General features: G+C 42.3%; 1 protein-coding gene across 1 annotated transcript in view; it reads right to left on the bottom strand.

Annotated features, from left to right (window-relative positions):
* Positions 1-804: 804 nt before the first annotated feature.
* TNFRSF11B (TNF receptor superfamily member 11b) overlaps positions 805-27,977 on the bottom strand; it is a 34,276-nt gene continuing 7,103 nt past the window's right edge. Inside the window, exons 2-5 of the mRNA XM_069728990.1 lie at positions 11,030-11,387; positions 5,893-6,078; positions 2,716-2,931; positions 805-1,599 (exon numbers count right to left, since the gene is read on the bottom strand). Of these exons, the coding sequence (XP_069585091.1) occupies positions 1,223-1,599; positions 2,716-2,931; positions 5,893-6,078; positions 11,030-11,387 (1,137 nt within the window). The 3' untranslated portion in view covers positions 805-1,222. The remainder of the gene's footprint in view (positions 1,600-2,715; positions 2,932-5,892; positions 6,079-11,029; positions 11,388-27,977) is intronic.

Raw genomic sequence — 27,977 nt, 5'->3', positions numbered from 1 at the left:
TCCTTCACTCGGTTGAAGTTGGCTCTCACAGGAGATGAAGTCCTGGCTTATCCTGACTATGACCAACCGTTTGTACTCTACACAGATGCCAGCAACATGGGATTAGAAGCAGTGCTGTCCCAAGTGCAGAAAGGCAGGGAGAGAGTGATTGCCTACGCCAGCAGGAAGCTTCGTCCCAATGAAAGGAACTCTAACAACTACAGTTCTTTTTAACTGACCTCTGGTACTACGGTACCCTAAGGCACACAGCACAGGTATTGAGAGTGATCTGACCAGATTCATTATGCTTGCTACCACTGGTGTAGTGCACTCTCTATTAGCTACGCTACTGTCGACTCTACGTAGCACAGGTATACCTGATTTTCTACGACCATTGATGGTCGTAGCCCAGGGCCCCCCCCACACCAATGGGCCCTGGGCTACCGCCCAGATTGACCCTCTTATAATCCTCCCCTGTTTGTAGGCAGCTATTAAGTCTCCTCTAAACCTTCTTTTTTGCAAGCTAAACATTCCCAGATCTTTTAACTGTTCCTTTTAGGACATAGTTTGCAGTCCGCTCACCATCCTGGTAGCTCTTCTTTGAACTTGCTCCAGTTTTTCGATGTAAAAAATTCCTGACATTTGCGCCCTTTTTACTTTTATGTAAATCTAGTCATATTAGCCAAGATGGAGAGGTTTCTTTGTATGTGTCTTATTGAAGACCACACTCACACTTGACTAACAAGGCTATATTTACATACCGGGAAGAAGGGGCCATATCTCAGAAATAGAGGGCAGCAGGAGCAAAAGAAAAACATCACCAGATTCAAGAGAACAGCAGAATTTACACAAGGTATAAAATTACATATCTATAACATGTTCCAAGATTTTTTTTTTAAAGTAGAAAATATATTACACATCTCTCTAAAAAAAAATATAGAAAATTTTAGGATTAAATTAGCATAAATAGAATATTTCTACCATTTACAGCATCTTGATAACTACAACAAAGAGACATATTAAATACATATAAAAACACCTATAGACCAGATGATAAGGAAAGAACACGGCATCTTGGTCGTCTTCTATACCGCTCATGTATCCATCAATATTTCCTGACAAAATAAAGTGTAATAAAAATACTTCCATAAATAAAGCTTATACAGCAGGTACCAGCATAGGACTCCAGTCTGAGGTGTTGTGCAAGAGGGGATGAGGCGGTACAAAGTCACTTCTTCACCGCTCATAGCAATGTCTCCAGCTTTACAGCTTGTGTTTGGTTTCCATTAATCTCCAGAATCATTTTCTGATACAGACTGTACATGGAATCTCCCATCAGAAATTGTCCCAGTTTCTTCATCCTCTTGCGTAACACTCTGGGGAGTTGGGCCATTTTTAGCTCTTTGAAACCCTCAATTGTGTTCCCTTTGTTTTTATTCCTCCAAAGACTCAAAAGTTTTATTAGATGTTTTGGCCGCTCACATGTCTTTAAGGTTTTTTCAATATCTTCTTGCTTTACTCTCTTTCCAGGTAAACTCCGCATTAAGGTCAAGATGTTTTTGCTTGTCAGATTTAGGGATCCTAGAAGGTTAAATACTCCCTTTTCGCACTCTTTTAAATCTGGAAGAAAAGGAAGAAGAAAATATGTTTTAGGTCTATTAGTATGGGTACTATTTTCTGCTATCTGTTGGGGATGTTGCATGGACCATGTATACACAGGCTGACGACACCAGATCTCGATTATTCGTTAGAGCTTCTTCATTGCTTTGTATACAGTGATCGAGAAGACAGAGATGGTAGTCAACCATCTCTGCCTTCTCTATGGGGAGCTCAGCTGTGTCTGACATCCAGCTCCTCGTTCCTGCAGCTACACGATTGCATGTACTATATACAGTGATATTTTAGAAAATGACTGCAGATTAGAACGAGGACCTCCTGGATGATTGTCATCTATGGGCATCCTGAACATAGCCAGAGAGAAAGCCAACAAATCCATTCAGTATAACGAGGCCAAAAGAATCATTTAGGCCTCCATTCCTGATTTTACTACATCGTGAAAGTTTCTTTTTCAAGCTTGCCAGAAAGAGATTTCTGATGCCAGCTCCTTTTAAATTAGAGACACAAAAAGAGCACAGTGAGGTCAAAAATACTCTGTTGTAAAAAAAAATCACAGTAATAAGCAAGTGCTTGTCAAAAGACAGGGTATTTAGTTGATTCTTTTTTTTGCAAAAAAATGTATACTAAGCGTCAAGGTGTACCCTTATAGAGCAGTCCTATCTAATGTAAATAATCCCTATCTGATGTATTTAAAAACCTGATCATCTGTATAGTACCTGTACAATCAGGGTTCAGAGAAGGAATATCCATGTGGACATGCAGGATGGAACAGCTTAAATGCAAATGACCCACAGAGGAGTGATGGACTCCCCAGTCAAGTTTTTTGGTGGTGTGAACAGGTTCCTACAGACTTGTTCAATGTGCAAGTAGCCCATGTGTTTCTGGTTCCTTTTAAATTAGAGTAGATAAGCCCCCAAAATAATATCTATTGGTCCATAGCCCATCTACAATTCATCATCTACAATTCATCATCTGTAATTTAAAGCATATGAAAAAGGATAATGGTTGTTGACATGGACAATCATATACATATTTGTAGGTGATGATGATGTTCCGAGTCTGTGAAATATTTTGAGTTACTAAAAACATGTTTCTTTTTTTAATCGTAAATGGTATTACCTTTGATGACATTGCTGAAGGAGTCATCTGCTTGGCTGTGACTCTTGTATAATTTATATAAGTAGAAAGGCTGTTCCTTTGGGTTATGAATTTCCCGTATTTTATTTATTTGCTGTGATATCATCGCTGTGGTAGAAAATCTCTGAATGAGAGTCATTATCCAGTTCTCTGGAGGTGTTGGAAACCGAAATAAGGCCTCTTCACAAAGTGTGACATCTAGAGAGAGCATTGCAAGAAAGGTGATATTCCAAATAATAAATAAACATGAATTTCTACTTTTTTTTTCTTTTTTTAAATCAAATACTTTTATTGAAGAAAGCAGAAAGGATAGCATTACATACATAAACATGCATTAGAGTACAAGTGATAATACTGTCCCCATTTTTTAATAAATGTAAATACACCAAACACATCCCCCCATAACAAGAAAACCTCCCCTCCATGAATTTCCACTTTAATATTGCCTACTATGTGCTAGATTATACCGTTTCCTCTGACTAAGAATATAAGTCTTATATCCTGAACTATGTACAAGAGAATAGCTATAATGACAACATTATGATTAAGATTATATCTACTATAATACTGCCCCTCTGTACAAGAATATAACTACTATACATAATACTGACCCCTATATACAAGAATATAACTACTATAATACTGATCCTATGTACAGGAATATAATTACTATAATACTACCCCTATGTACAAAAATATAACTACTATAATACTGCTCCTATGTACAAGAATATATCTACTATAATACTGCCCTTATGTACAAGAATATATCTACTATAATACTGCTCCTATGTACAAGGATATAACTACTATAATACTGCTCCTATGTACAAGGATATAACTACTATAATACTGCCCCCTATGTACAAGAATATAACTACTATAATACTGCTCCTATGTACAAGGATATAACTACTATAATACTGCTCCTATATACAAGAATATAACTGCTATAATACTGCTCCTATATACAAGAATATAACTACTATAATACTGCCCCCTATGTACAAGAATATAACTACTATAATACTGCTCCTATGTACAAGAATTTTAACTGCTATAATACTGCTCCTATGTACAAGAATATAACAACAATAATACTGCTCCTATGTACAAGAATATAACTACTATAATACTGCCCCTATGTACAAAAATATAACTACTATAATACTGCTCCTATGTACAAGAATATATCTACTATAATACTGCCCTTATGTACAAGAATATAAGGATATAACTACTATAATACTGCTCCTATATACAAGAATATAACTGCTATAATACTGCTCCTATATACAAGAATATAACTACTATAATACTGCCCCCTATGTACAAGAATATAACTACTATAATACTGCCCTTATGTACAAGAATATAAGGATATAACTACTATAATACTGCTCCTATATACAAGAATATAACTGCTATAATACTGCTCCTATATACAAGAATATAACTACTATAATACTGCCCCCTATGTACAAGAATATAACTACTATAATACTGCCCCCTATGTACAAGAATATAATTACTATAATACTGCTCCTATGTACAAGAATTTTAACTGCTATAATACTGCTCCTATGTACAAGAATATAACAACAATAATACTGCTCCTATGTACAAGAATATAACTACTATAATACTGACCCATATGTACGATAATATTACTACTATAATACTGCGCCTATGTACACGAATATAGCTACCACACTGCTACCCTTTTTAGTACAAGAATAACTGATATAATGTCACAGAATATAACTATAATACTGCTCCTATGTACAAGAAAATAATTACTGTAATACTATCCCTAGGTACAAAAAAATAACTAATAATAATAATAATTTTTATTTATATAGCGCCAACATATTCCGCAGCACTTTACAAATTATAGAGGGGACTTGTACAGACAATAGACATTACAGCATAACAGAAATACAGTTCAAAACAGATACCAGGAGGAGTGAGGGCCCTGCTCGCAAGATTACAAACTATGAGGAATAGGGGAGACACGAGAGGTGAATGGTAACAATTGCTATAATTGCTACTATAATACTGCCACCTACGGGTAAGATTACTACATAATACTGCCACCTATGAGCAAGAATATAACTACTATAATACTGCCCCTATGTACAAGAATATAACTACTGTAATACTGCCCCCTATGTACAAGAATATAACTACTATAATGCTGCTCCTATGTATAAGAATATAGCTACTATAATACTGCTCCTATGTACAAGAATATAACTAATATAATACTGTTCCTATGTACAAGAATATAACTACTATAATACTGTTCCTATGTACAAGAATACAACTACTATAATACTGTTCCTATGTACAAGAATATATCTACTATAATACTGTTCCTATGTATAGGAATGCAACTATTATAATACTATACAGTAGAGCAGGAGCCTGAAGGCAGTTTACGATCCTCAATGACTTTTTCTCCGGCACCAGGTTAGATTCCTGGAGACCTCAGTGTCAGCATCTCCTCCTGATGTCTATACTGCAGCCCCAAAGTGTCTCCTGTGATGTATTTGCCACAGCCCCATGTCTCTTTTGATGTATATACTGCAGCCCCATTTCTCCTGTTATTTATATATCTCAGCCCCATGTCTTCTATTACATATATACAGCAGTCATGGTGCCTCCTTTGTGATGTATACAGCAGTCTCGTTGTATCCTATGTGATGTGTATACAGCAGAGTCCCAGTGTCACCTATGTGATGCATATAACCTCCCACTGCTTGAGTTCTATAAATGTGAGCAGTGATGAATTTCGCGCTGCGAGGAGACCATGAGTGTAATATACATCTGCCTAAACTTATTGCTGTGCATTCTTTACAAAACTCATCAATGAAAAGAGTCGACTGCTCTTCAGATTGACGCAAATTTGGAAAAGCAGGTACCAGTAGCAACATTATCCAAACCACCTAACATCACAGCAACACCAAAGAAAAGCAGTTCCAGACGTCACATTAGGGGGAATTAATTAAATGTTTGACCAAATATAGCAGGGCAATTTCTAATTTTGTACGGCCAAACCAGTGATGGTCTAAATATCCCAATGGTCCACGGCAGAAAAAAGGTTTGCTCTAGCGACACAAATATATATATCAGTGCAGGAATTTACTTCTATTTTACCTATTTCACATGAAAAGGCAGATTCTTCTTTACACACAGCGTCATGTGTAGAGCTTCCTTTGTGCAGCACTTTGCGGCCCAGCTTTCTGCAGTTGGTTCGTGTCTGACATGGAGCTGTGGATGAAGTTACGTTTGAAAACATCCCCTTTGGACATTCAGAACAAATGGTGTCACTGTCAGGAGTCCCTGAAAACACAGAAATGTAATTGGAAACTACAATTAAAAATCTTTAATGAAATGAGGCAGTGCTAAGTGTGTAAGAATGTTAAAAAAAAGTGTCCAAAAATTGTGTACAGCGTTTGATCACTTAGAAGAGCAATCACCGTAGACCGTTCCTGTGGGAGAATTTACGACATAATACATACTTGCAAACATCTGAATATTTTAACAGGGACAGTCCGACTTTGCAGAAAGTGGTTCCTGCCTTAGACGGGTTGAGGTTCAAGTCTGCAGTCACTCCATGTTTCTGCAAATTTCTTAAACCTCATAGCCAGCACAATGCACACTCTCAGGATTCTCCAGTGACTGCCGTTGGTGAGCATTTGACCAAAACTATGCGATTTTCATACGAGCGGTCATGTGCCGACTAGACGTGCAGCCTCTCTCAATACAAGAGAACGGACACGTCTATTCGGAATGTTGCCGGAAGTGTGCAAATTCCATGACAGTTTGCACGCGGCAAAAGAGAATCACAAGTTTGCAATCACATGGAGTGACTGCAGACTTAAACCCCCAGTCTGGATAGCTCCTTTTAAAGAAGACCTGTCACTATGTCAAAAGTAACCAGCTTTTGCTCTTATTTCATTTCTACTGCTCCTTGGAGTAATCGACTTTTTTTTGTAGGATCACCATAGAATTTTATAGATAGGGTGCCTTTTTATTTAGTGCTGATTTTTATAGCCTTTTCCAAGGGGACATGGCTCACATGATAATAATGCAGAACAGCTAAAGACATGACCCCTAGAGAAACAGCTAAAGACATGACCCCTAGAGAAACAGCTAAAGACATGACCCCTAGAGAATCCTATGAGCTACATCTCCTTGGTAAAGACCAAAAATATAACATTAAGTAAAAATTATTTTTTTTAAATGGCATTCTCTGAGTAGCCATTTTTTGACGTGGTCAGAGGCCCTCTTTAAGCTGCCTTGATCCTGGATTATTCCCTGGTCTTTGTGTCCACGGTCCCTCAGTTTCATTACAGTTAATTTAATTTTGCTTTCATTCCAGTTCCTCTCTTGTCTCTGCCTTAAGCCATGAGTTACCTGTAAACTCCTGACCTGGCCTCCATGTTCCTGGTTGCACAGCTACAATGAGTTATTTTTTCTTTCTGTTCTACTGATTATGCTCCAGTCCTGTGATCCTGACCATATTGAAACCTTTACTGTCACCATATTCCAGTTTGTTCTGTTTCAGTCCTGTGACCACATCCCAGCATAGCTAAAAGTTCCAGTCATGGAACAATGGTTACTGCTCCATGACCTCATTCTAGTCCTATGACCATATTTCAAATATGTCTCCATGCTTTAGTCTATCATTAGATCATGCTCCAGTCCTATGACCATATGTCAATTCAATCTCCGTGCTCTAGACTACCCTATGACCATTTTCCAGTCCTCTGACCATGCTCCATCATGTGTCCATGCTCTAATCTACCCTTTGACCATGTTCAAATCTTCTGACAATGCTACCTTCTGTGTTCATGCTCTAGTCTACTATGTGAGCATGGTCCAGTCTCTACAGTCAAGTCTCCACACTCTATTCTGTCCTTTGACCATGTTCCAGTCCTGTTTCCAAGCTGTAGTCTGCTTTTTGATCATGTTCCAGTACTATCCTACCAAGAGACTTCTTTAACCATGCTCCAGTCCTGCCTCTATGCTTTAGTTTGCCCTGTGAACATATTCCAGTCTCTGGCCATGCTACAATTAAGTCTCCATTATGTATTCTGCACTGTAACCATGTCCCAGTCCTCCAACCATGTTCCAGATTTCTCTCCAGTCTTCAATCCAGTTTACTTTGTGACTACATTTCAGTCCTCTGACCATCCTCAAGTTCTTGCCCCACACTCTGGTATGCCTTGTGACCACGATCCTGTCTCTACACACTAGTCTGCTTTGTGACCATAATGCAGTCCTCTGGCCATGTTTATGCTTGTCAAGTGGTCATTGTCCAACCCGTGTCCACTTTCTAGACCTGTGACCCTGTTCTGTTCATGTCACCATCTCCCAGCATGACTTGTGGCCTAGTTCTTCTGGCTCAGTTCCTGTGCTTTCCATCATCTTGTCCAGGTTTGTGACAACTTGTCTCGTCCTGACGTTCATGGTCAGGCATTGACTTTAATGATGAGGCAACGTCTTTAACAGTAGATCTGGTGGTCTAGTTTATAACTTGAATGTTATAATGTAGTCTCTGCACTCATCTGTTTTCCTGGTAAATGTTCTCCAATGTTCTGTAAGTGCTGAAACATTTCCCTCTATTATACCCAGGTTCACAGTGTATAATTATATTCAACCCAAACCTCCAAACTACACGGCAAATAGAAAACACATTTCATCGCAGCAAAGGAGATACTGTTAAATGTTGAATTCTGCGTCTGTATAAATATGGGGCATTTTGTTTCTGGTTTGGCTGATTAAATATGTAACCACTTTTAAGCAACCACCCTGTTAGCTTCACATCTCAGTGGTTTGTGCCAAGCTATGGTATCCCACCGTGGCATTGGTGAAGATGGCATGCCACAGATTCGGCACATCCTGCCTTTTTATTTTACTATTACCGTATTTTCCGACGTATAAGACGACTTTTTAACCCCTGAAAATCGTCTCAAAAGTCAGGGGTCGTCTTATACCCTGGGTACGGCGTGTGCAGGGAGCGATCCTGGATGGTTACCAGGGTCTGGAGGAGAGGAGACTCTCCTTCAGGCCCTGGGATCCATATTCATGTAAAAAATAAAGAATAAAAATAAAAAATATGGATATACTCACCCTCTGACGGCCCCTGGCTCTCAGCGTTGCAAACAGCAGCCTCCGTTCCTAAGAATGCATTGAGCGTAGGACCTGCAATGATGTTGCGGTCACGCAACCGGTCACGCAACCGCAACGTCATCGCAGGTCCTACGCTCAATGCATTCTTAGGAACGGAGGCTGCCGTTTGCAACGCTGAGAGCCAGGGGCCGTCAGAGGGTGAGTATATCCATATTTTTTATTTTTATTTTTTACATGAATATGGATCCCAGGGCCTGAAGGAGAGTCTCCTCTCCTCCAGACCCTGGGAACCATACGCACCGCACACGCCGTATAAAATGACTGGGCGTATAAGATGACCCCCGTCTTATACGGCGGGTATATCCCAAATTCCATATTTTATATGGAAAAGTTGGGGGTCTGTCATGATCCCAATGGCAGGGGATCACAAAAAGGACAAGCACAGATACAAACAAGCTCTAGGGCGATGGAACCTGAGCTGACCGCGACCCTGAACCTAACACACAAATAAAAGTAGCCGGGGAACGTGCCTACGATGATCCTAGACGTCTCGCTCCAGCCGAAGATCTAACTTCCCCTATCAGAAGAAACACAGACCTCTCTTGCCTCCAGAGAAATACCCCACAGCAAATAGCAGCCCCCCACATATAATGACGGTGAAATGAGAGGAAAGCACATACGTAGTATGAAAACAGTTTCAGCAAAATGAGGCCCGCTAAAGCTAGATAGCAGAGGATACAAAAGTGAACTGCGCGGTCAGCGAAAAACCCTTAAAAAAACCATCCTGAAATTACTTGAACTCATGTGCCAACTCATGGTACATGAAAAGCAATTTCAGCCCACTAGAGCAACCAGCAGCAGAGAATCACATATCTGCAGGCTGGACTAAAAACCAAATTAAGCAAAACACAAAACAGGAAAATCCAAACTTAGCTTGTCCAGAAGGTTCTAGGAGCAGGGAGCAGAGGTAACAAGACACACTGGATACATTGAAAACCGGCGAGGAAATGCCAGCAAAGCCAGGTTAAATAGGAAACTCCCATATGCTGATGGAACAGGTGGAACCCAGAAACCCAGGAAAGACAAGTCACCCAGTACCATCAGTAACCACCAGAGGGAGCCCAAAAACAGAACTCACAACAGGGGTCGTCTTATACGCCTTGTCGTCTTATACACCAGAAAATACGGTACTTCAAATTTAACCTTCATTTATTACTCAAAAATAAAAAGGAGTTCTTTATTTGAGCCATTCCACATTGGGACGTCATCACTGTAGCAGGAGGTAAACATCGTCAATGAACCTTACAGTAAATGAGTGGCTGGTGGGAAATATTTCTCAAAATGCTCATAATGGGTTAAAAGTAATAGAAGAGTTAAAGAGTGATAAAAGAAGCAATTTTTATCTCACCGATCCCCACATTTCATGTATTGCTGTTGTCTGGTCCACCCTCCGGGATATCTACTTCCTCCTACCGATGACCGGTCACCATAGAAAGAAAAGGACATCAGCTCACCACTGCATTGAAAGAAATGCTGGTCAATTGCGGATTGCAGGCACTAAGATTCTTTGTGGCCAGTATCCTCAAGTAAGGTAATAGAAAAATGAAAAACTTGAAAACCGTCACCAAGGGATATATTAAAAGTTCCAAATTGATTCACGAAAATACATTAAAAAGTACATGTGATAAAAAGGGGATCCAAAACATCTTGAGACCTTATGCGTTTCGGACTAGTCCTTACTCATAGTCTTATGTCCTATGAGTAAGGACTTCTTATACAGTAGTCCAAAATGCATAACGATTCAGGATGTTTTGGATCACCGTTTTTTTATCGCATGTACTTTTTAATGGATTTTCTTTAATAAATTTGGAACTTTTAATATCCCTTGGTTCTAGATTACAATTTTTCCATTTTTATGTAGCTGATCACCACTGCAGCCTGTGATTGGTTGCAGCAGCCACATGAGAAGGGACGTCGTCACTGTAGCAGGAGGTGCAGATCGTCAATGGACGAGGCAGCATCAGGAGAAAAAATGTCAGGAGATCTGCGAGGGGAGCATTGCTTCTTTTATCACTTTAACCCATCCTAAAACTCTCAAACTCAACTGGAGTTGACTTTTTACCAAGTAATGATTAAAAAAAAAATGAATACACACCTTGCTGAACTACACCGTAACCAGGTGGGCACTCCTTGTGAGGTGAGCAGAACTCTACATCCAAAAAATAGCCATCAATGCACTCACATATCCTGTTGCCGGTGCTACTGCACTCTTGTGTGGCGGTCTGCAGCTCCTTACAGATGGTACTGCAGTACTGACAGTCCTTGAAGGAGTTCCATTCGTTGGTAAAATATTTGGAAGGACAAGGTGCGCACTCCGTCCTCTTCTCAGCGGTGCAGTCCTGTCTAACACAAGTCCCCGGTGGGCACTGGTCACATTGCAACTCCAGATGTGTGTAAGGGTCATAATGGGTGTATTTTGGAGAATTCCCTACTGTGATACTGACTTGGAACACCTAAAAAGTAAGAACAAAAATGATAAAATGAATGCATTACTACACCGATAAAACACAAATAGAAATAATTCGCTTTTGACTGGTGGACTTTAAACCATTAAACCAGTCTATAGAATTCTATGTATGTACGTTTGCCTTCGTTCAAGGAAACATTTTTTTTCTTGCATATTATTTGAGCACCATATTGTGCTATTATGTGTACTTTATATTCATACTAATATAATTATTGAGGGGGCACCACCAAATGAAATGTAATGGGATCCAACCAAGCCAACAAAAAATGAATAGCAAACCCGAAGAGAGAAGGTGTAGGCCATACAGGAAGGATCACCATACAATAATTCATATGACATCAAATTTTTATTAGGTACAAAGACACACAAAAACCATTAAAAACATTTAAAAAATGACACCCATGTGACATACCCATGAATCAAGCCAGCTTATAATAAAGCTGTGCCCATGAAAACCCGTTACACATGTGTGCCCAAATGTAAATATGACAAAATTTAAATAAACAGCATACCATCAAAAATACATATAGCAAGAACCCCTAAAAGTACAAAAAAAAGGAAGGGGGGAGCAGATGTGAATGGCCACCTGACTAGAAAGCTAGTCATAGAATAGAATAAATAACAGTCACGGCTTTACCTACAATGTGCAAAATAAACAATCTTATTAGCATATTTACCCAGCCATGGAGATAGCCTTAATAAAGATATTAGGTAAAAGACCAGGTTGCACCAGTGAGCTGAAGATCCGTACACAACTATATCACCCACTGAACTAGTAACCAGCCGTGATCAGCGAAAGTTAGCAAGAGGCAGCCAACAGAGCACACATGTTATAGGTAAGAGCAAGGAAAAGCACCCGACGCGTGTCGCCTGCTCAAGGAGGCTTCGTCAGGGGTTGCCATGTAGAGCGTCGTGTACCACCTGTTTATACTCTTAAGTAATAATTTGTTGCAGCTGTGCTGCCTTAGGCCTCTTTCACACTTCCGTCCGTACAGGGCCGTCACAAAGCGTCAGTGCGACGTACCGACGGATGTTGTGAAAATTAAGCACAACGTGGGCAGCGGATGCAGTTTTTCAACGCATCCGCTGCCCATTCTAAAGTCCCAGGGAAGAGGTGGCGGAGTTCCAGCTGCGCATGCGCGGTAGGAAATGCAAGATTCAACATATGAAAAAACGTTCCCTTGAACGTTTTTTCGATACGACGGTCCGCCAAAACATGACGCATCCAGTGCACGACGGACGCAACGTATGGCCATACGTCGCGATCCGTCGGCAATACAAGTCTATGCGCAAGAAACGCATCCTGCGGGCAATTTTGCAGGATACGTTTTTTGCACAGGACGACACATTGTGAAGGAGGCCAAATGACGCAAGTTTGAAAGAGGCCTTACCTGGGAAACAATGAGGACGTCAGACCGGAAGTACCACGCATTAATATGCACACTGTGTTGCTAAGAGCCGTGCACCAGAAAACCATTCCGGCGCCTGCGCAATCTCGGCATTACCTGACATTACCTGACATCGGTGTATGTGATCTCACTCCACCAGAGATGGTAGGAGCATGATTAAGGCATGAATGCCCATACCGGCATATAAACTGTTTGTCACAGTAACCTAGAATTCAAAGGCGGAATATATAGAAAATATAGAAAAATTTGTGCTGTCTTACCACAGAAGCATTAAGACCCCCAGTCCGGAGGAACCTCGCACGCTATGTGAAATGCTATGGGAGTGCATAAACAGAATATTCAAGCGCATGCGCAGTATCGGCAGAGGCCAAAATAGCCGCCCACCTCTGTTTTACCCAATGTTGGTGTGCCAAATCATGCTACACCAGCAATCATAGGGACACAGTTTTAAGACTTAAGTTTCCATTAAAGCGTATTAGCAATGCTCCACAATATCCAAAAGAAGTCAAAGGCGGCATACAGTTAGGGCCAGAAATATTTGGACAGTGACACAAGTTTTGTTATTTTAGCTGTTTACAAAAACATGTTCAGAAATAAAATTATATATGTAATATGGGCTGAAAGTGCACACTCCCAGCTGCAATATGATAGTTTCCACATCCAAATCGGAGAAAGGGTTTAGGAATCATAGCTCTGTAATGCATAGCATCCTCTTTTTCAAGGGACCAAAAGTAATTGGACAATGGACTCTAAGGGCTGCAATTAACTCTGAAGGCGTCTCCCTCGTTAACCTGTAATCAATGAAGTAGTTAAAAGGTCAGGGGTGGATTCCAGGTGTGTGGTTTTGCATTTGGAAGCTGTTGCTGTGAGCAGACAACATGCGGTCAAAGGAACTCTCAATTGAGGTGAAGCAGAACATCCTGAGGCTGAAAAAAAAGAAAATATCCATCAGAGAGATAGCAGACATGCTTGGAGTAGCAAAATCAAGAGTTGGGTACATTCTGAGAAAAAAGGAATTGACTGGTGAGCTTGGGAACTCAAAAAAGCCTGGGCGTCCACGGATGACAACAGTGGTGGATGATCGCCGCATACTTAATTTGGTGAAGAAGAACCCGTTCACAACATCAACTGAAGTCCAGAACACTCTCAGTGAAGTAGGTGTATCTGTCTCTAAGTCAACAGTAAAGAGAAGACTCCATGACAGTAAATACAAAGGGTTCACATCTAGATGCAAACCATTCATCAATACCAAAAATAGACAGGCCAGAGTTAAATTTGCAGAAAAACACCTCAAGAAGCCAGCTCAGTTCTGGAAAAGTATTCTATGGACAGATGAGACAAAGATCAACCTGTACCAGAATGATGGGAAGAAAAAAGTTTGGAGAAGAAAGGGAACGGCACATGATCCAAGGCACACCAGATCCTCTGTAAAACATGGTGGAGGCAACGTGATGGCATGGGCATGCATGGCTTTCAATGGCACTGGGTCACTTGTGTTTATTGATGACATAAGAGCAGACAAGAGTAGCCGGATGAATTCTGAAGTGTACCGGGATATACTTTCAGCCCAGATTCAGCCAAATGCTGCAAAGTTGATTGGACGGCGCTTCATAGTACAGATGGACAATGACCCCAAGCATACAGCCAAAGCTACCCAGGAGTTCATGAGTGCCAAAAAGTGGAACATTCTGCAATGGCCAAGTCAATCTCCAGATCTAAACCCAATTGAGCATGCATTTCACTTGCTCAAATCCAGACTTAAGACGGAAAGACCCACAAACAAGCAAGACCTGAAGGCTGCGGCTGTAAAGGCCTGGCAAAGCATTAAGAAGGAGGAAACCCAGCGTTTGGTGATGTCCATGGGTTCCAGACTTAAGGCAGTGATTGCCTCCAAAGGATTTGCAACAAAATATTGAAAATAAAAATATTTTGTTTGGGTTATGTTTATTTGTCCAATTACTTTTGACCTCCTAAAATGTGGAGTGTTTGTAAAGAAATGTGTACAATTCCTACATTTTCTATCAGATATTTTTGTTCAACCCTTCAAATTAAACGTTGCAATCTGCACTTGAATTCTGTTGTAGAGGTTTCATTTCAAATCCAATGTGGTGGCATTCAGAGCCCAACTCGCGAAAATTGTGTCACTGTCCAAATATTTCTGGCCCTAACTGTATACAGGAGATATAGTTGCATAGTTATTAAGGTTGAAGGAAGACTATATGTCCATCTAGTTCAACCCATAGCCTAACCTAACATGCCCTAACATGTTGATCCAGAGGAAGGCAAAAAAAAACCCATGTGGCAAAGAGTAAGCTCCACATTGGGGAAAAAAATTCCTTCCCGACTCCACATACGGCAATCAGACTAGTTCCCTGGATCAACGCCCTATCAAGGAATCTAGTGTATATACCCTGTAACATTATACTTTTCCAGAAAGGTATCCAGTCCCCTCTTAAATTTAAGTAATGAATCACTCATTACAACATCATACGGCAGAGAGTTCCATACTCTCACTGCTCTTACAGTAAAGAATCCACGTCTGTTATTATGCTTAAACCTTTTTTCCTCCAAACGCAGAGGATGCCCCCTTGTCCCTGTTTCAGGTCTATGATTAAAAAGATCATCAGAAAGGTCTTTGTACTGTCCCCTCATATATTTATACATTAAAATAAGATCACCCCTTAGTCTTCGTTTTTCCAAACTAAATAGCCCCAAGTGTAATAACCTATCTTGGTATTGCAGACCCCCCAGTCCTCTAATATCCTTGGTCGCTCTTCTCTGCACCCGCTCCAGTTCAGCTATGTCTTTCTTAAACACCGGAGACCAGAACTGTGCACAGTATTCTAAGTGTGGTCGAACTAGTGACTTGTATAGAGGTAAAATTATATTCTCCTCATGAGCATCAATGCCTCTTTTAATGCATCCCATTATTTTATTTGCCTTTGTAGCAGCTACCTGACACTGGCCACTGAATATGAGTTTGTCATCCACCCATACTCCCAGGTCTTTTTCATTGACGGTTTTGCCCAGAGTTTTAGAATTAAGCACATAATTATACATCTTATTACTTCTACCCAAGTGCATGACCTTACATTTATCCCCATTAAAGCTCATTTGCCATTTATCAGCCCAAGCTTCTAGTTTACATAAATCATCCTGTAATATAAAATTGTCCTCCTCTGTATTGATTACCCTGCAGAGTTTAGTGTCATCTGCAAATATTGAAATTCTACTCTGAATGCCCCCTACAAGGTCATTAATTAATATGTTAAAAAGAAGAGGGCCCAATACTGACCCCTGTGGTACCCCACTGCTAACCGCTACCCAGTCCGAGTGTGTTCCATTAATAACCACCCTTTGTTTCCTATCCCTGAGCCAGCTCTCAACCCACTTGCACATATTTTCCCCTATCCCCATTATTCTCATTTTATGTATCAACCTTTTGTGTGGCACCGTATCAAAAGCTTTTGAAAAGTCCATATACACTACATCTACTGGGTTCCCTTGGTCCAATCCGGAACTTACCTCTTCATAGAAACTGATCAAATTAGTCTGACATGAACGGTCCCTAGTAAACCCGTGCTGACACTGGGTCATGAGGTTATTCCTCTTCAGATACTCCAGTATAGCATCCCTTAGAATGCCCTCCAGGATTTTACCCACAGTAGAGGTTAAGCTTACTGGCCTATAATTTCCGAGTTCAGTTTTTGTTCCCTTTTTGAATATTGGCACCACATTTGCTATACGCCAGTCCTGTGGCACAGACCCTGTTATTATGGAGTCTTTAAAGATTAAAAATAATGGTCTATCAATGACTGTACTTAATTCCTGCAGTACTCGAGGGTGTATCCCATCCGGGCCCGGAGATTTGTCAATTTTAGTGATTTGTAGCCGCCGCCGCTCCTCTTGCTGGGTTAATGAGGTGACATTTAATTGGGAATTTTTATCACTAGACATTATGTCTGCCATGGGATTTTCTTGTGTAAATACTGATGAAAAAAAGTCATTTAGCATATTGGCTTTTTCCTCATCCTCATCCACCATCTCACCCAGACTATTTTTAAGGGGGCCAACACTATCATTTTTTAGTTTCTTACTATTTATGTAGTTAAAGAATATTTTAGGATTATTTTTACTCTCTCTGGCAATGAGTCTCTCTGTCTCAATCTTTGCTGCCTTGATTTGCTTTTTACAGAATTTATTTAATTTTCTGTATTTATTTAATGCCTCCTCACTACCTACTTCCTTTAATTCTCTAAATGCTTTCTTTTTGTCACTTATTGCGCCCCTTACAGCTCTATTTAGCCATATTGGTTTCCTCCTATTTCTAGTATGTTTATTCCCATACGGTATATACTGTGCACAGGTCCTATCCAGGATGCTAATAGACGTCTCCCATTTTCTGTGTGTATTTTTCTGTCTCAGGATATCGTCCCAGTTAATTGCACCAAGATCCTCTCTCATACGTTGGAAATTTGCCCTCCTGAAGTTTAGTGTCCTTGTAACCCCTCTACTACACATCTTTTTAAAGGATACATGAAAACTTATTATTTTGTGATCGCTATTTCCCAAGTGACCCCCAACCCTTATATATGATTTTGTGCAATAATAATGCTATATCCCCCCCCCCCCCCCCCGTTATCACATAAAAAAAAAGGCCACAGAACAGCCACAAAATGGTAGATATCGCCTGGATATACACACATAAAAATTGGATTACAGAGCGCCATATTATCCATAGCGTCCACCATATATAATGCGCATGCGCAAAGCAGTTGTTTAAAAAATCACAAAGGAGAAAAAGGTGCCACATAGAAAAAACGCATAGGGATTTAATATGCCAATTAATATGGCTTTTTCAAAGTATAAGCATGCCCATATAACACCACCGGACGCAGATAAACGATCAGATGAATCAATATTTACAAATATATGTATAAATCTACCCCAACAAAGAGAAATATTTGGAGCAAAAGACTATCATAGATGGACTCACATTGGATATTTTAGTACAAAACATACCAGATCCAAACGCTGTGAAGAACGCTTGAAAACCGGTATAAAAGGATACTTATGAAAAACAGATGGTATGCTGTTTAAAGGGCAAAAATACTATCATCAAAAACACGCAGATCATGTTTACCCAGTAAACAATAAATCTTCATTTAATCCAGATGGAGTTACACTATTAAGATTGAAAATCCATTTGGACTCGCGCCTCAGTAACTCAAGAGCAATATTTCCCCCCCTGATGTCCAGATGCACAAGTTCAAGTCCCAAAATCCTTGTTCCTTCAAAGCGACAATTGTGTATTGACAGGAAATGCATGGCGACAGATGAAAGAGTTTTGCCTTTATCTTTCTCCTTTTTTGCCGTAGATATATTAGAGAAGTGTTGCTGTATCCTCCTTCTCAATTCCTGTGTTGTTTGTCCAATATAAATCTTTGGACATGGACAGACAAGACCGTAAACCAATTTCCGAGATTTACAGTTGAAGTAGGATTTAGAGAAAATCTGAAATGGAAAATTTGGGAGGGTCAAGATATTACAGGCTATAGTAAATGGACGAATATTACATCCACCATATGGGTATGTACCCTGGAGACGTATGCCCCTATTTAATCTTGTGGTGGGTCGCTTGAAATGACTATGGCTTAGGCTATCTTTCAGACTTCTGGCTCTCCTGGCCACCAAACCAGGTTGAACAGCAATGTGAGGCCTAAGTCTGGGCTCACTAAGCAAGATACCCCAATGTCTTGATAGAATACCATAAACATCACTCCATCGGTTGTTATAAGTTGTAACAACACCCAGTGGTTTAGCAGGTTTTAACCCACGGGATTGTAAAAGTTGTGTCCTATCAGCCTCTCTGGCCGCCATAAAGGCCTGTGAGATTACCTTATTAGGGTAGCCCCTATTCTTGAAGCGTTGGGTCAAGTCTCTAGCTTGTGCCAAGAACTCATCATGGGTGCTACAATTTCTCTTTAGACGAAATAATTGTCCCTTGGGGATACCGGCTTTCAAATGTACTGGATGAAATCATTTGAACTGTAGGAAACTGTTGGTGGCCGTAGGTTTGCGATACAGGGTGGTGGAGATCCGAGAATTGCTGAGAGTTAACCTAAGATCCAGAAATTCCACCATCGTATCAGAGAATTGTGCCGTGAGTCGTATATCCAAAGGGTTGGCATTCAACATCTCAACAAAGTTCTGGCAGTCTCCCAGTGTGCCTATGTCTTTGTACCTAATATAAATTTGATGTCATAAGAATTATTGTATGGTGATCCTTCCTATATGGCCTACACCTTCTCTCTTCTGGTTTGCTACTTTATATTCATGTAATGTCTTGGTACTATAAGTCTGAATGTGCAAGAAAAACTTTCTAGAAAGTCTGGTAGGGAAATCCTATCTTTCTTGTTCCCCAGAGCCCATTTTTTATAGTGTTATCTCTGAGTGAGTGAACCTAGAGTGCCCACCTTGATTTAATTTCTAACTCCTATGGATTATTTGCTTACACCTCCTCTTAGTTGGCTTACCTTCAACCTATGCTTTTTTGGCAAAATTTTGGTACACCTTGGCATATCTTATTGTGCACATTAGTGCAAAACTATAATAATAATAATAGTTTTTATTTCTATAGCGCCAGCATATTCCGCAGCACTTTACATTTTAGAGGAGACTTGTGCAGTCAATAAAGACATTACTGAATAACACATGACTCAGATACAAAAAGCAGTGAGGGCCCTGCTGCTCGCATGCTAGCAATGTATGAAGAAATAGTGGAGGATGCGAAAGGTGAATGGTAAAAAATGGCTCTATTGTACGGTCCAGACATCAATATAATATATAGGTTATTCACATAACGCTGCCTAAACTGGTCACCAGCCAGTGTGTGTACTTGTAAGAAGCTAGCAGGAACACGGGATGCAGTGATGGACGGGAAGCAGAGCAAGGGTTAATAGAGGGATTTAATTTAACAGCGTTACTCCACGCAGGGAGGTAAAGGGTTAGACAGCATAAAGGGAAAAGGATGTCGGGAGACTAAGGGTTATACAGGGGAGACAAACAGTACATTAAGTCAGAGGATATGTCAGGAAGTCCTTAAACTGCAGCTCCTGCCGCAAACTCAACGCCGGCAACAGCTGGTGCGATGTCCTTTCCAGGAAAAACACTGTGGACCGATCGTCCGTCTTCTGGCGACAGTGGTCGATCTCCGGTACCTTCCACTGTCCCTTGTCCATATACAGATGTGGCTATTAAAGGGACAGGCAATAGACCTGTATGAGCCCAACGTGGCTCCGAAAAACTGTCTTTACTGATGCAGTAAGGTCACAAGGGTCAGAACAACTATAGTGTATCCACGTCAGGGTGCAGGTGTTGTTCTTATATGTGGTCTCACTTGGGCAGCACGTGTGCGGTACTCACATCGTGTACGGCACCTGATATTCTTTGGCTGTCACTGAAACACACACCACTCGTCCCGCTCTCCCTGGTCCCCGCTGTTGGTGGCGGGTGATGTTGGTCTGTTTAGCGCTGGTGTTCTCAGCCAGAGCACTACTCTGCTGCAACCCCAGCTCTGCTCCACACGGCTTGGCTCCACAAGGCTCTGTTCTGCACGGCTTGGCTCCACAAGGCTCTGTTCTGCACGGCTTGGCTCCACAAGGCTCTGTTCTGCACGGCTTGGCTCCACAAGGCTCTGTTCTGCATGGCTTGGCTACTCAAGGCTCTGCTCTGCACGGCTTGGCTCCACAAGGCTCTGTTCTGCATGGCTTGGCTCCACAAGGCTCTGTTCTGCATGGCTTGGCTACTCAAGGCTCTGCTCTGCACGGCTTGGCTCCACAAGGCTCTGCTCTGCACGGCTTGGCTCCACAAGGCTCTGTTCTGCATGGCTTGGCTACTCAAGGCTCTGCTCTGCACGGCTTGGCTCCACAAGGCTCTGTTCTGCACGGCTTGGCTCCGCAAGCCTCTCTCTGCTGGCAATGGGGGCTACTTCTATATGGCCCGTCGCCAAGTCAGTCCTCTCAGGTGGGGGATGCAGAGTGTGCCGCTCACTGCTCTGCACGCTGCTTCCTGCGCTGCCCTCTGCACTGCTCTGTGCCGGCGCCAGACTGACTCTTTTGGCACGCTTTTCCCTTTTATCTGTCAGCTGCTGTGTGCGCTTTCCTGGGTGAGCAGGAAGCTCTGTCTCTCCCCTCCTTCCCTCCTGCAGCAGGGTAAGGTACACTTCCCTCAGGCTTCCCCCCTGGGAACCGAAGATACAGCCCTTTCAGTTCCAGACCCAGCATGCAGGTACCTGCGGTCCTGTCTATCTCCCTACATACAGCACAGACATAGAATACTACTAAGTGCATAGAGGGTGTGTGAACAGATGCTACGGGGGTCCTTATTTGGAAGAAAATTTAGTAAGGGCAAAAAGGGGATAGTTAGATAAGTGAGGTGGGGCAATAGGCCAGTCTAAAGAAATGTCATTTTTAAAACTGTGGGTATTGGAAATTAATCGAATTGTCCTGGGAAGTGCATTCCAGAGAATTGGCGCAGCCCGCGAGAACTCTTGGAGATGGGAGTGGAAGGTCAGATGATTGAGGATGTTAGCCAAAGCGAAACGAAGGGCAAGGGTAGGGTGATAGAAATGAGGGAGGAGATGTAGGGTGGTGCAGAACTATGGAGAGTTTTGTGGGTGAGACTGATAAGTTTATATTAGACACTGTAGCGGATATGCAACCAGTGTAATGACTGGCACAGGGTGGAGGCATCAGTGTAGCAGCTGGACAGAAATATAATCTTGGATGCTGAATAAAGAATAGTTTTGAGAGGGGAGAGTTTTTGTAAGAGAGGGACCGATTAGTAAAGACTTGAAATAGTCGAGACAAGAATGAATAAGAGCTACAGTAAGAGTTTTTGCAGAGTCAAGGTAAGAAAAGGTTGGTGTCATGATCCAGACCAGGTTTTGAGTCCTGTCTACCTCTTTCCCGACCTGGTCATGTCAGGGTGTAACTTTGCTCTGCATCATTCAGGGTTCAGGTTTGCTATTTATCTCCACCACATCCTGCAGGCAGTGTCTGCCTATGGTGTGAGTATCTGACGCTGGTATTACCCTGATTTGTCCTGCTGCTTTAGCTGACTTTGCTCGTGCCTGTTCCCTCCTCTCTTCCCGTCCTGTCTTAGCGTTTCCCTTAGTATTTGGATTTCCCAGTGTTTGACCTGACTTTGTCTCTTTTTTCTGGTACTTCGGCTTCTGACTGGTATTGACCCCCTATCTCCCCGTTGAATCTGTATTTGACGTTTTCCCTTTGTACTGTGTTACTCTCTAGGTTTTGACCTGGCTTGTTTGATTATACTGCTGCCACCAAGTGGTAGCCTCGCTGCAGTGCTACAGGTCTGTTCTGGCAGACTTGCTCTCCTCCCAACACTTTATTGCCATCTAGTGGAGCTAGTATCATCCTGCATAGCTGCAGCGTAACCATTGGGTTCTATAGAATTTTACCCCCCTTCAAGCAAAATTACTCCCCAGCTTTAAACAAAGAGGAAACAGTGCTTTAAGTAAAAGAAAAGTTGAGTTCCAGTTCCAGTTGTAAATCTTCCCCATTATAAATTATTAGGGAAGTCCATTGACAGTCCTTTAATTCAACATCAATGGGACCAAACAGGTGTGGAATTGTTAGACATTCAGCATGGTTAGGTGGACATATGCGTTAGATATCTGTCGGGAGAATAATGCTTCAGATGGTTGTTCATCTGGCATTCATCTCAGCTGACTCTCCCATACGCAGGAGGGCATGCTTGGCCGAGCGTTCCTCTGTTCTCTATGAGAAGCCGCTTACTGACACATCATGGAGAACAATGTGATCAGCAGCAGTCCAAAATCGGACATTCGCGATCGACATCTCTCCTGACCATCGGTCGTCCGTCGCCTCAATACACATTAGATCATCGATATTGGTGGGTTCATCCGACATTAGTGTATGGGAGCCTTTAGGCTTTGATCACGTTATATTTTGACCCAATGTTTGTGGCTGAACTAGGGCTTACATCTGAAGCCTGAAAACTGTAATTTGGACACAACCACTTATTATATTCAATGAACCATTCACTATAATGAGGCAGACAGTCTTTTTGCATTTCAAATGGACCCCACTTTGGCAGTGTCCAGCTATTTTTAAGGGCTCAAAAAATGGTAAACTCTTGTTTTTTTTGCCCTCCTGAAAAGATGAACTCTGCCTGAATGGGAGCCAGACAGAGTACAAAGTGACTTTGTTTGCCTCATTATAGTCAGTGGCTGAGTCAAGGCTCAGTCAACGACTTACATAGAATTTGTGGTTTCAGCCTCACCCTGGAGCCTAGAATTGCCTAAAAAGTCCCTTTGACCCATATGAGAAGAGCTTGTAAGTTGGAGGCCATGTTGTAGAGTCCATCACCAGTAAGGGTATTAATACGGAGAGTTTTTTAAGAAGATTTTTGTAGCTGGTTTCACTTCAACAAGCGGCTGAAAAATTACACAAAAAAGTCTGAAAAAACTCTTCCTATTCATTTCTATTGAAAAACCACTTTGCTGTTCATGTGATCAGAATACGGCCAGTAGAAGTTACCGTATTTTTCGCTTTGTAAGACGCTCCGGATTATAAGACGCACCCCAAATTTTGAGGAAAAAAATAGGAAAAAAACTTATTTTAATAAATTGGTGGTGCTTTTTATAATCTATGCGTCTTATTGCTTACCAGGGGGTGGTGGCTGCGGTGAAGGGGGGTCCCAGGGTCGCTGCTGGAGGAGGCAGGAGTGGAGCGTTGCTGCAGGCTGGGATGAGGGGTGTGCAGGTGTCCTGTACTGCGGGGGTCTCCTGTGCTGCGGGGGTCTCCTGTGCTGCAGGGGGGCTCCTGTGTTTGGGGGTGTCTCCGGTGATGCTTGCGTCTCCCGTGCTGGGGGGGCTCTGCCGACATTTTGAAAAAGGCGAGAGCGCCCCGGCAGTTCGTCCATGCTTTCCTGTGCGACGGACTTCGGGAAAATGGCTGCCGGGAGGCGGCGCATGCACAGATAGAGTTCTCGGGACCAAGATCTCGAGAGATGAGATCTCAGCACTGAAATCTCATCTCCCGAGATCTTGGTGCCGAGAACTCTATCTGCGCATGCACCTCCTCCCGGCGGCCATTTTCCCGAAGTCCGTGGCACAGGAAAGCATGGACGAACTGCCGGGGGGCTTTGGTCTTTCACAAAATGTCGGTAGAGCCCCCCGCAGAACCGGAGATGCAAGCATCACTCTGAGCAGCGGCAGACACCCTGGGTAGTGGCGGCGGACACCCCCTCATCCCAGCCTGCAACGGTACCGGTAAGCGGTGTATGCACTTTGTAAGATGCCCCCCAATTTCCCCCCAAATTTGGGGGAAATAAAGTGCGTCTTACCAAGCAAAAAATACGGTAAATCACTAAAGATGGATTTCAGCTTAATAATCTCTTTTCTCCACTTGTATGTGGAGTTGGCACATCTTTGTTTGATGAAGAATCTCTTAGGCTGCCATCACACAGTCAGTATTTGGACAGTATTTTACATCAGTATCTATAAGCCAAAACCAGGAGTGGAACAAATACAGGAAAAGTATAAGGCCAGTCTCACACGTCCAGATCATTCCGGTACCGGAGAAATTGGTACCGGAGTTATCCGTGTCCGTGTGCTCACGTGGCACATCAGTGTGGCAGACGTGTGACAGCCATGTGCTGCCCGCGTGCCGCCTGAGGACCACACGGACTGTGCAGGAGAGACTGCGCTGTCCCTTGCGTGTGGTGCTGAAGTCGGCATTCATCCCTTCTGTCCTGCTCGGCTGAAAGCAGCGCTTGCAGAAAAGAAGGGATGAAAAATCAAGGTTTGTTAAAAATAAAGTTTGGGGTCACCTCCCGCCTCTCACCCCTCGTGCGCCCGCCCGCTTGGGGGGTGGAGCTGCATATTCATCACTGTAATGAGCGGTACCACGTGACCGCTCACACAGGACGAGCTGCCGGCACTGAGAGGAGGCATCACAGGAGCTGGGTGAGTATTTCTCTGCAAGCGGGCGGGCGCATGGTGGGTGAGAGGCGGGAGGTGACCCCAAACTTTAATTTAAACAAAACCCCCCCCAAAAAAACGTGATCTTTCATACCTTCTCTCCTGCGAGAGCTGCTTCCAGCCGAGCAGGACAGAAGGGATGAATGGCGGCTTCAGCACCACACACAGGGGGCAGCACTCATTGTAGCGCTGTTCCGTGTGGTCCTCAGGCGGCACACGGATGGCACACGGACAGCATCCGTGTGCGGTACGTGTTTACACGGACCCATTGACTTTAATGGGTCCGTGTAATACGTGCGCTCCCACGAACACTGACATGTCTCCGCGTTTTCCAAATGGACACACGGTCCGTGAAAACACGCTGACATGTGCAGAGACACATTTATTTTAATGTGTCTACGTGAGTCAGTGTCTCCGGTACGTGAGGAAACTGTCACCACACGTACCGGAGCCACTGACGTGTGAAACCGGCCTAATAGAAACATATGCACCACTTCTGCATTTATCTCCCACTCCTGGTTTTGCCATACAAATTCTGATGTAAAATACTGACCAAATACTGCTAGTGTGACGGCAGCCTTTCTGATATAATACATGTAATGTATTAATATAACGACCCCATTCAGTAATTTATGTGAAGAGGAAGTCCTGCCGCTCTATATACACATGCCCTTTTGGTCTTTATAATATGAATCCCGCATTTCTTAATTAAGTTTTATAGGCTGTGAGCTCAGCTGTCATCCAGATTGTTTTTTAGTTCTGGCGGTGAGTCTTTTACTAGTTATTGTTAACCCTTTTAAGGCTGGATCTGTGTTGCATTACAGCAATTTTATGAGAAATCGTGAGACCAAAAACATTGTGGAACTTGTCTGTGATTTTCCTTGCATGACTATTTTAGAGCTGCAATTTGGGGATCAAAGAAATAATAAAAAAAAATGACAGACAAGTTGAATGCAAGTCGCAATCCCTTGTGATTTACATTGATGTCAGTGGCAAGTGAGTCTCATGCAACTTGTGACCAACGAGAGAAAATCAATCGTATCTGTAAACATTTGCAATTTTGTGTTGCAGTCCCGGTAAACCTCAATGTGATACCATAGGAAATCATTACATACAACACAACCATCGATTGTAGTGATTTGCCAGCCATACACGTCATGACATGTGGTCTATCTTTTCCTGAAGAAATGCTTGTAACTTCGAAACGCGTAGAATAAAACCACAAAATATTTATTAACCTCTATCTCCGACTGACGTCTTTCAACAATTCAGCAGCGTGGAGGATCTCCACGACAATTTCTTCTGACACAGATTTTACGATAATGTGTTATATCGTAAATTTGATAAAGAATGTTGCATTTTTTCCTTATGGCCAGTTGGTGTTCTCTTGGAGGCTCTAGATATAAAGAACCCGGCACTCAACTTGACTTAAACTTGAGGTTTTTTATTCCGTAGTACGAAAAAACGTTTCGGCCTAGTGTGGCCTTCGTCAGTTACGTACTGAAGGATGACTGAGAATAACCTCAGTATGTGTGATAGATCCGTGGGTTATCACTTAATGGTGGTCCGCTTAAATAGATATAGCGCAGCTATGAGCTGAGAGTGGCCGGGTTCTGACGCGGTATCCTCAAGTTTAATTCAAGTTGAGTACCGGGTTCTTTATATCTATATGCATATGGTTTGGGAACCTACCCGTGCACCCTAGTAGCTGTGCTCACGTCTTTTGACTCTCCTGGAGGCTCTGCCTCAAGGCCATCCTTGGGAGCGGGGTGAGGCCGGTCTTCTAGGTGGACCATTACCAGCATAGGGATGTGGGTTACATCACATCGGGTAGCACACAGTTAACATAAATGAATAGCCCACTAGATGGGTAGGGTTAGATCAGTTAATAGGGAAAGCACTTACTGCTTGATTTAATGAGAGTTAATGAGAGTAGAGTTTGGAGTCTAGTCAAGTTCACAGTCAGGTGTGTAAGTGGAGTTCAGAGGAAGGCAATACACCACAGTGTTAACAGGTTCTAAGTCAGTGGATGCAGTAGAGTCCGAAAATAGTTTGTCAGTGCCGAGTCTCCATACTGTATGAGGACACATCTGAAGGCCCTGGGGCAGTCTTGGGCCTAGGGCCCAGAAGAGGCATTGAGTGTCATGTCTCTGTCTACCTTAAAAGGAAGATGTCAGCTAGGTTGCTGTGCTAAGGAAGGATGGCAGGCCTCAGGGAAGCTATACTGCCTGATAGAAGGTCCCTGGTACCAACAGTGAAGGTTGAGGAGTGGGCAGGTCGGGCAGAATGGAGTCGAGGTCAAAGGGAACATCACCAAAAAGGGACTCCATCTCAATGTGTATGCTGCACCCGTGTGTAACCGAATTGCATCGTAAAGATGAATGAACCTGTTAACCCCGACCCAAGGTCTCTTGTATTATCTGTAGCTGGATCCAGTCCCATGGATGGGAAGGTAGCAAGGACTTCCGAACGAAAAGTAAGTAAAGAACAAACTCCACAGCCCAACACACACCAGTCAGACTCCTGTGTAGAAGAGGGGCTTCAGGGCAAAGAGAACTCAATTCTGACCCACAGCCGGCCCTGTACCCCCTTCACCCCCGTATGTTGAAAGTACAAGGAACTACAGCAAGTATAGTAGTAGTAGTACATGTAAATAACATGGAGTACTTAGTTGACACTATTTTTTATTTTATTTTATTTTTTATTTAAGAGCATGAAAGCCCGCTACTATTATTTTTTTTACGTACTGCAGGATATTTGCTCATAGTTTTTATTCTATGTGTTGTTTGCTAATAGCCACATTGTGAATGTGCAGCTACACATAGCACTTATTCCAACAGGTATAAAATTAGCTCAGTGTGATTAAAATTACAGAATTTATGGTGGAATCTCAGTTAATACAGTGGCACTAATTAGGGAAATGTATTGTACATGTTATTAAACTATTTTGCACCAGACAAAAAAAAATACATATTTATAGCACGTGACTGGTTCTCTTTAAATATGCAGTTTTATTACTTAGCGCAACGATTACGTCTAATTATCTAATGAATTAAAAACATGGGCCCCAGTTATCAGTTATATATTTATCAAAGTAGTGTCCAAGAAAACCTGGCTTTGTTGCCCATAGTAACCA

The sequence above is a fragment of the Ranitomeya imitator genome, chromosome 6 (assembly GCF_032444005.1).
Source record: "Ranitomeya imitator isolate aRanImi1 chromosome 6, aRanImi1.pri, whole genome shotgun sequence".
Taxonomy (NCBI): Eukaryota; Metazoa; Chordata; class Amphibia; order Anura; family Dendrobatidae; genus Ranitomeya; species Ranitomeya imitator.
The sequence above is the reverse complement of the archived record's forward strand: the minus strand, read 5'-3'. Positions and strand labels throughout refer to the sequence as shown.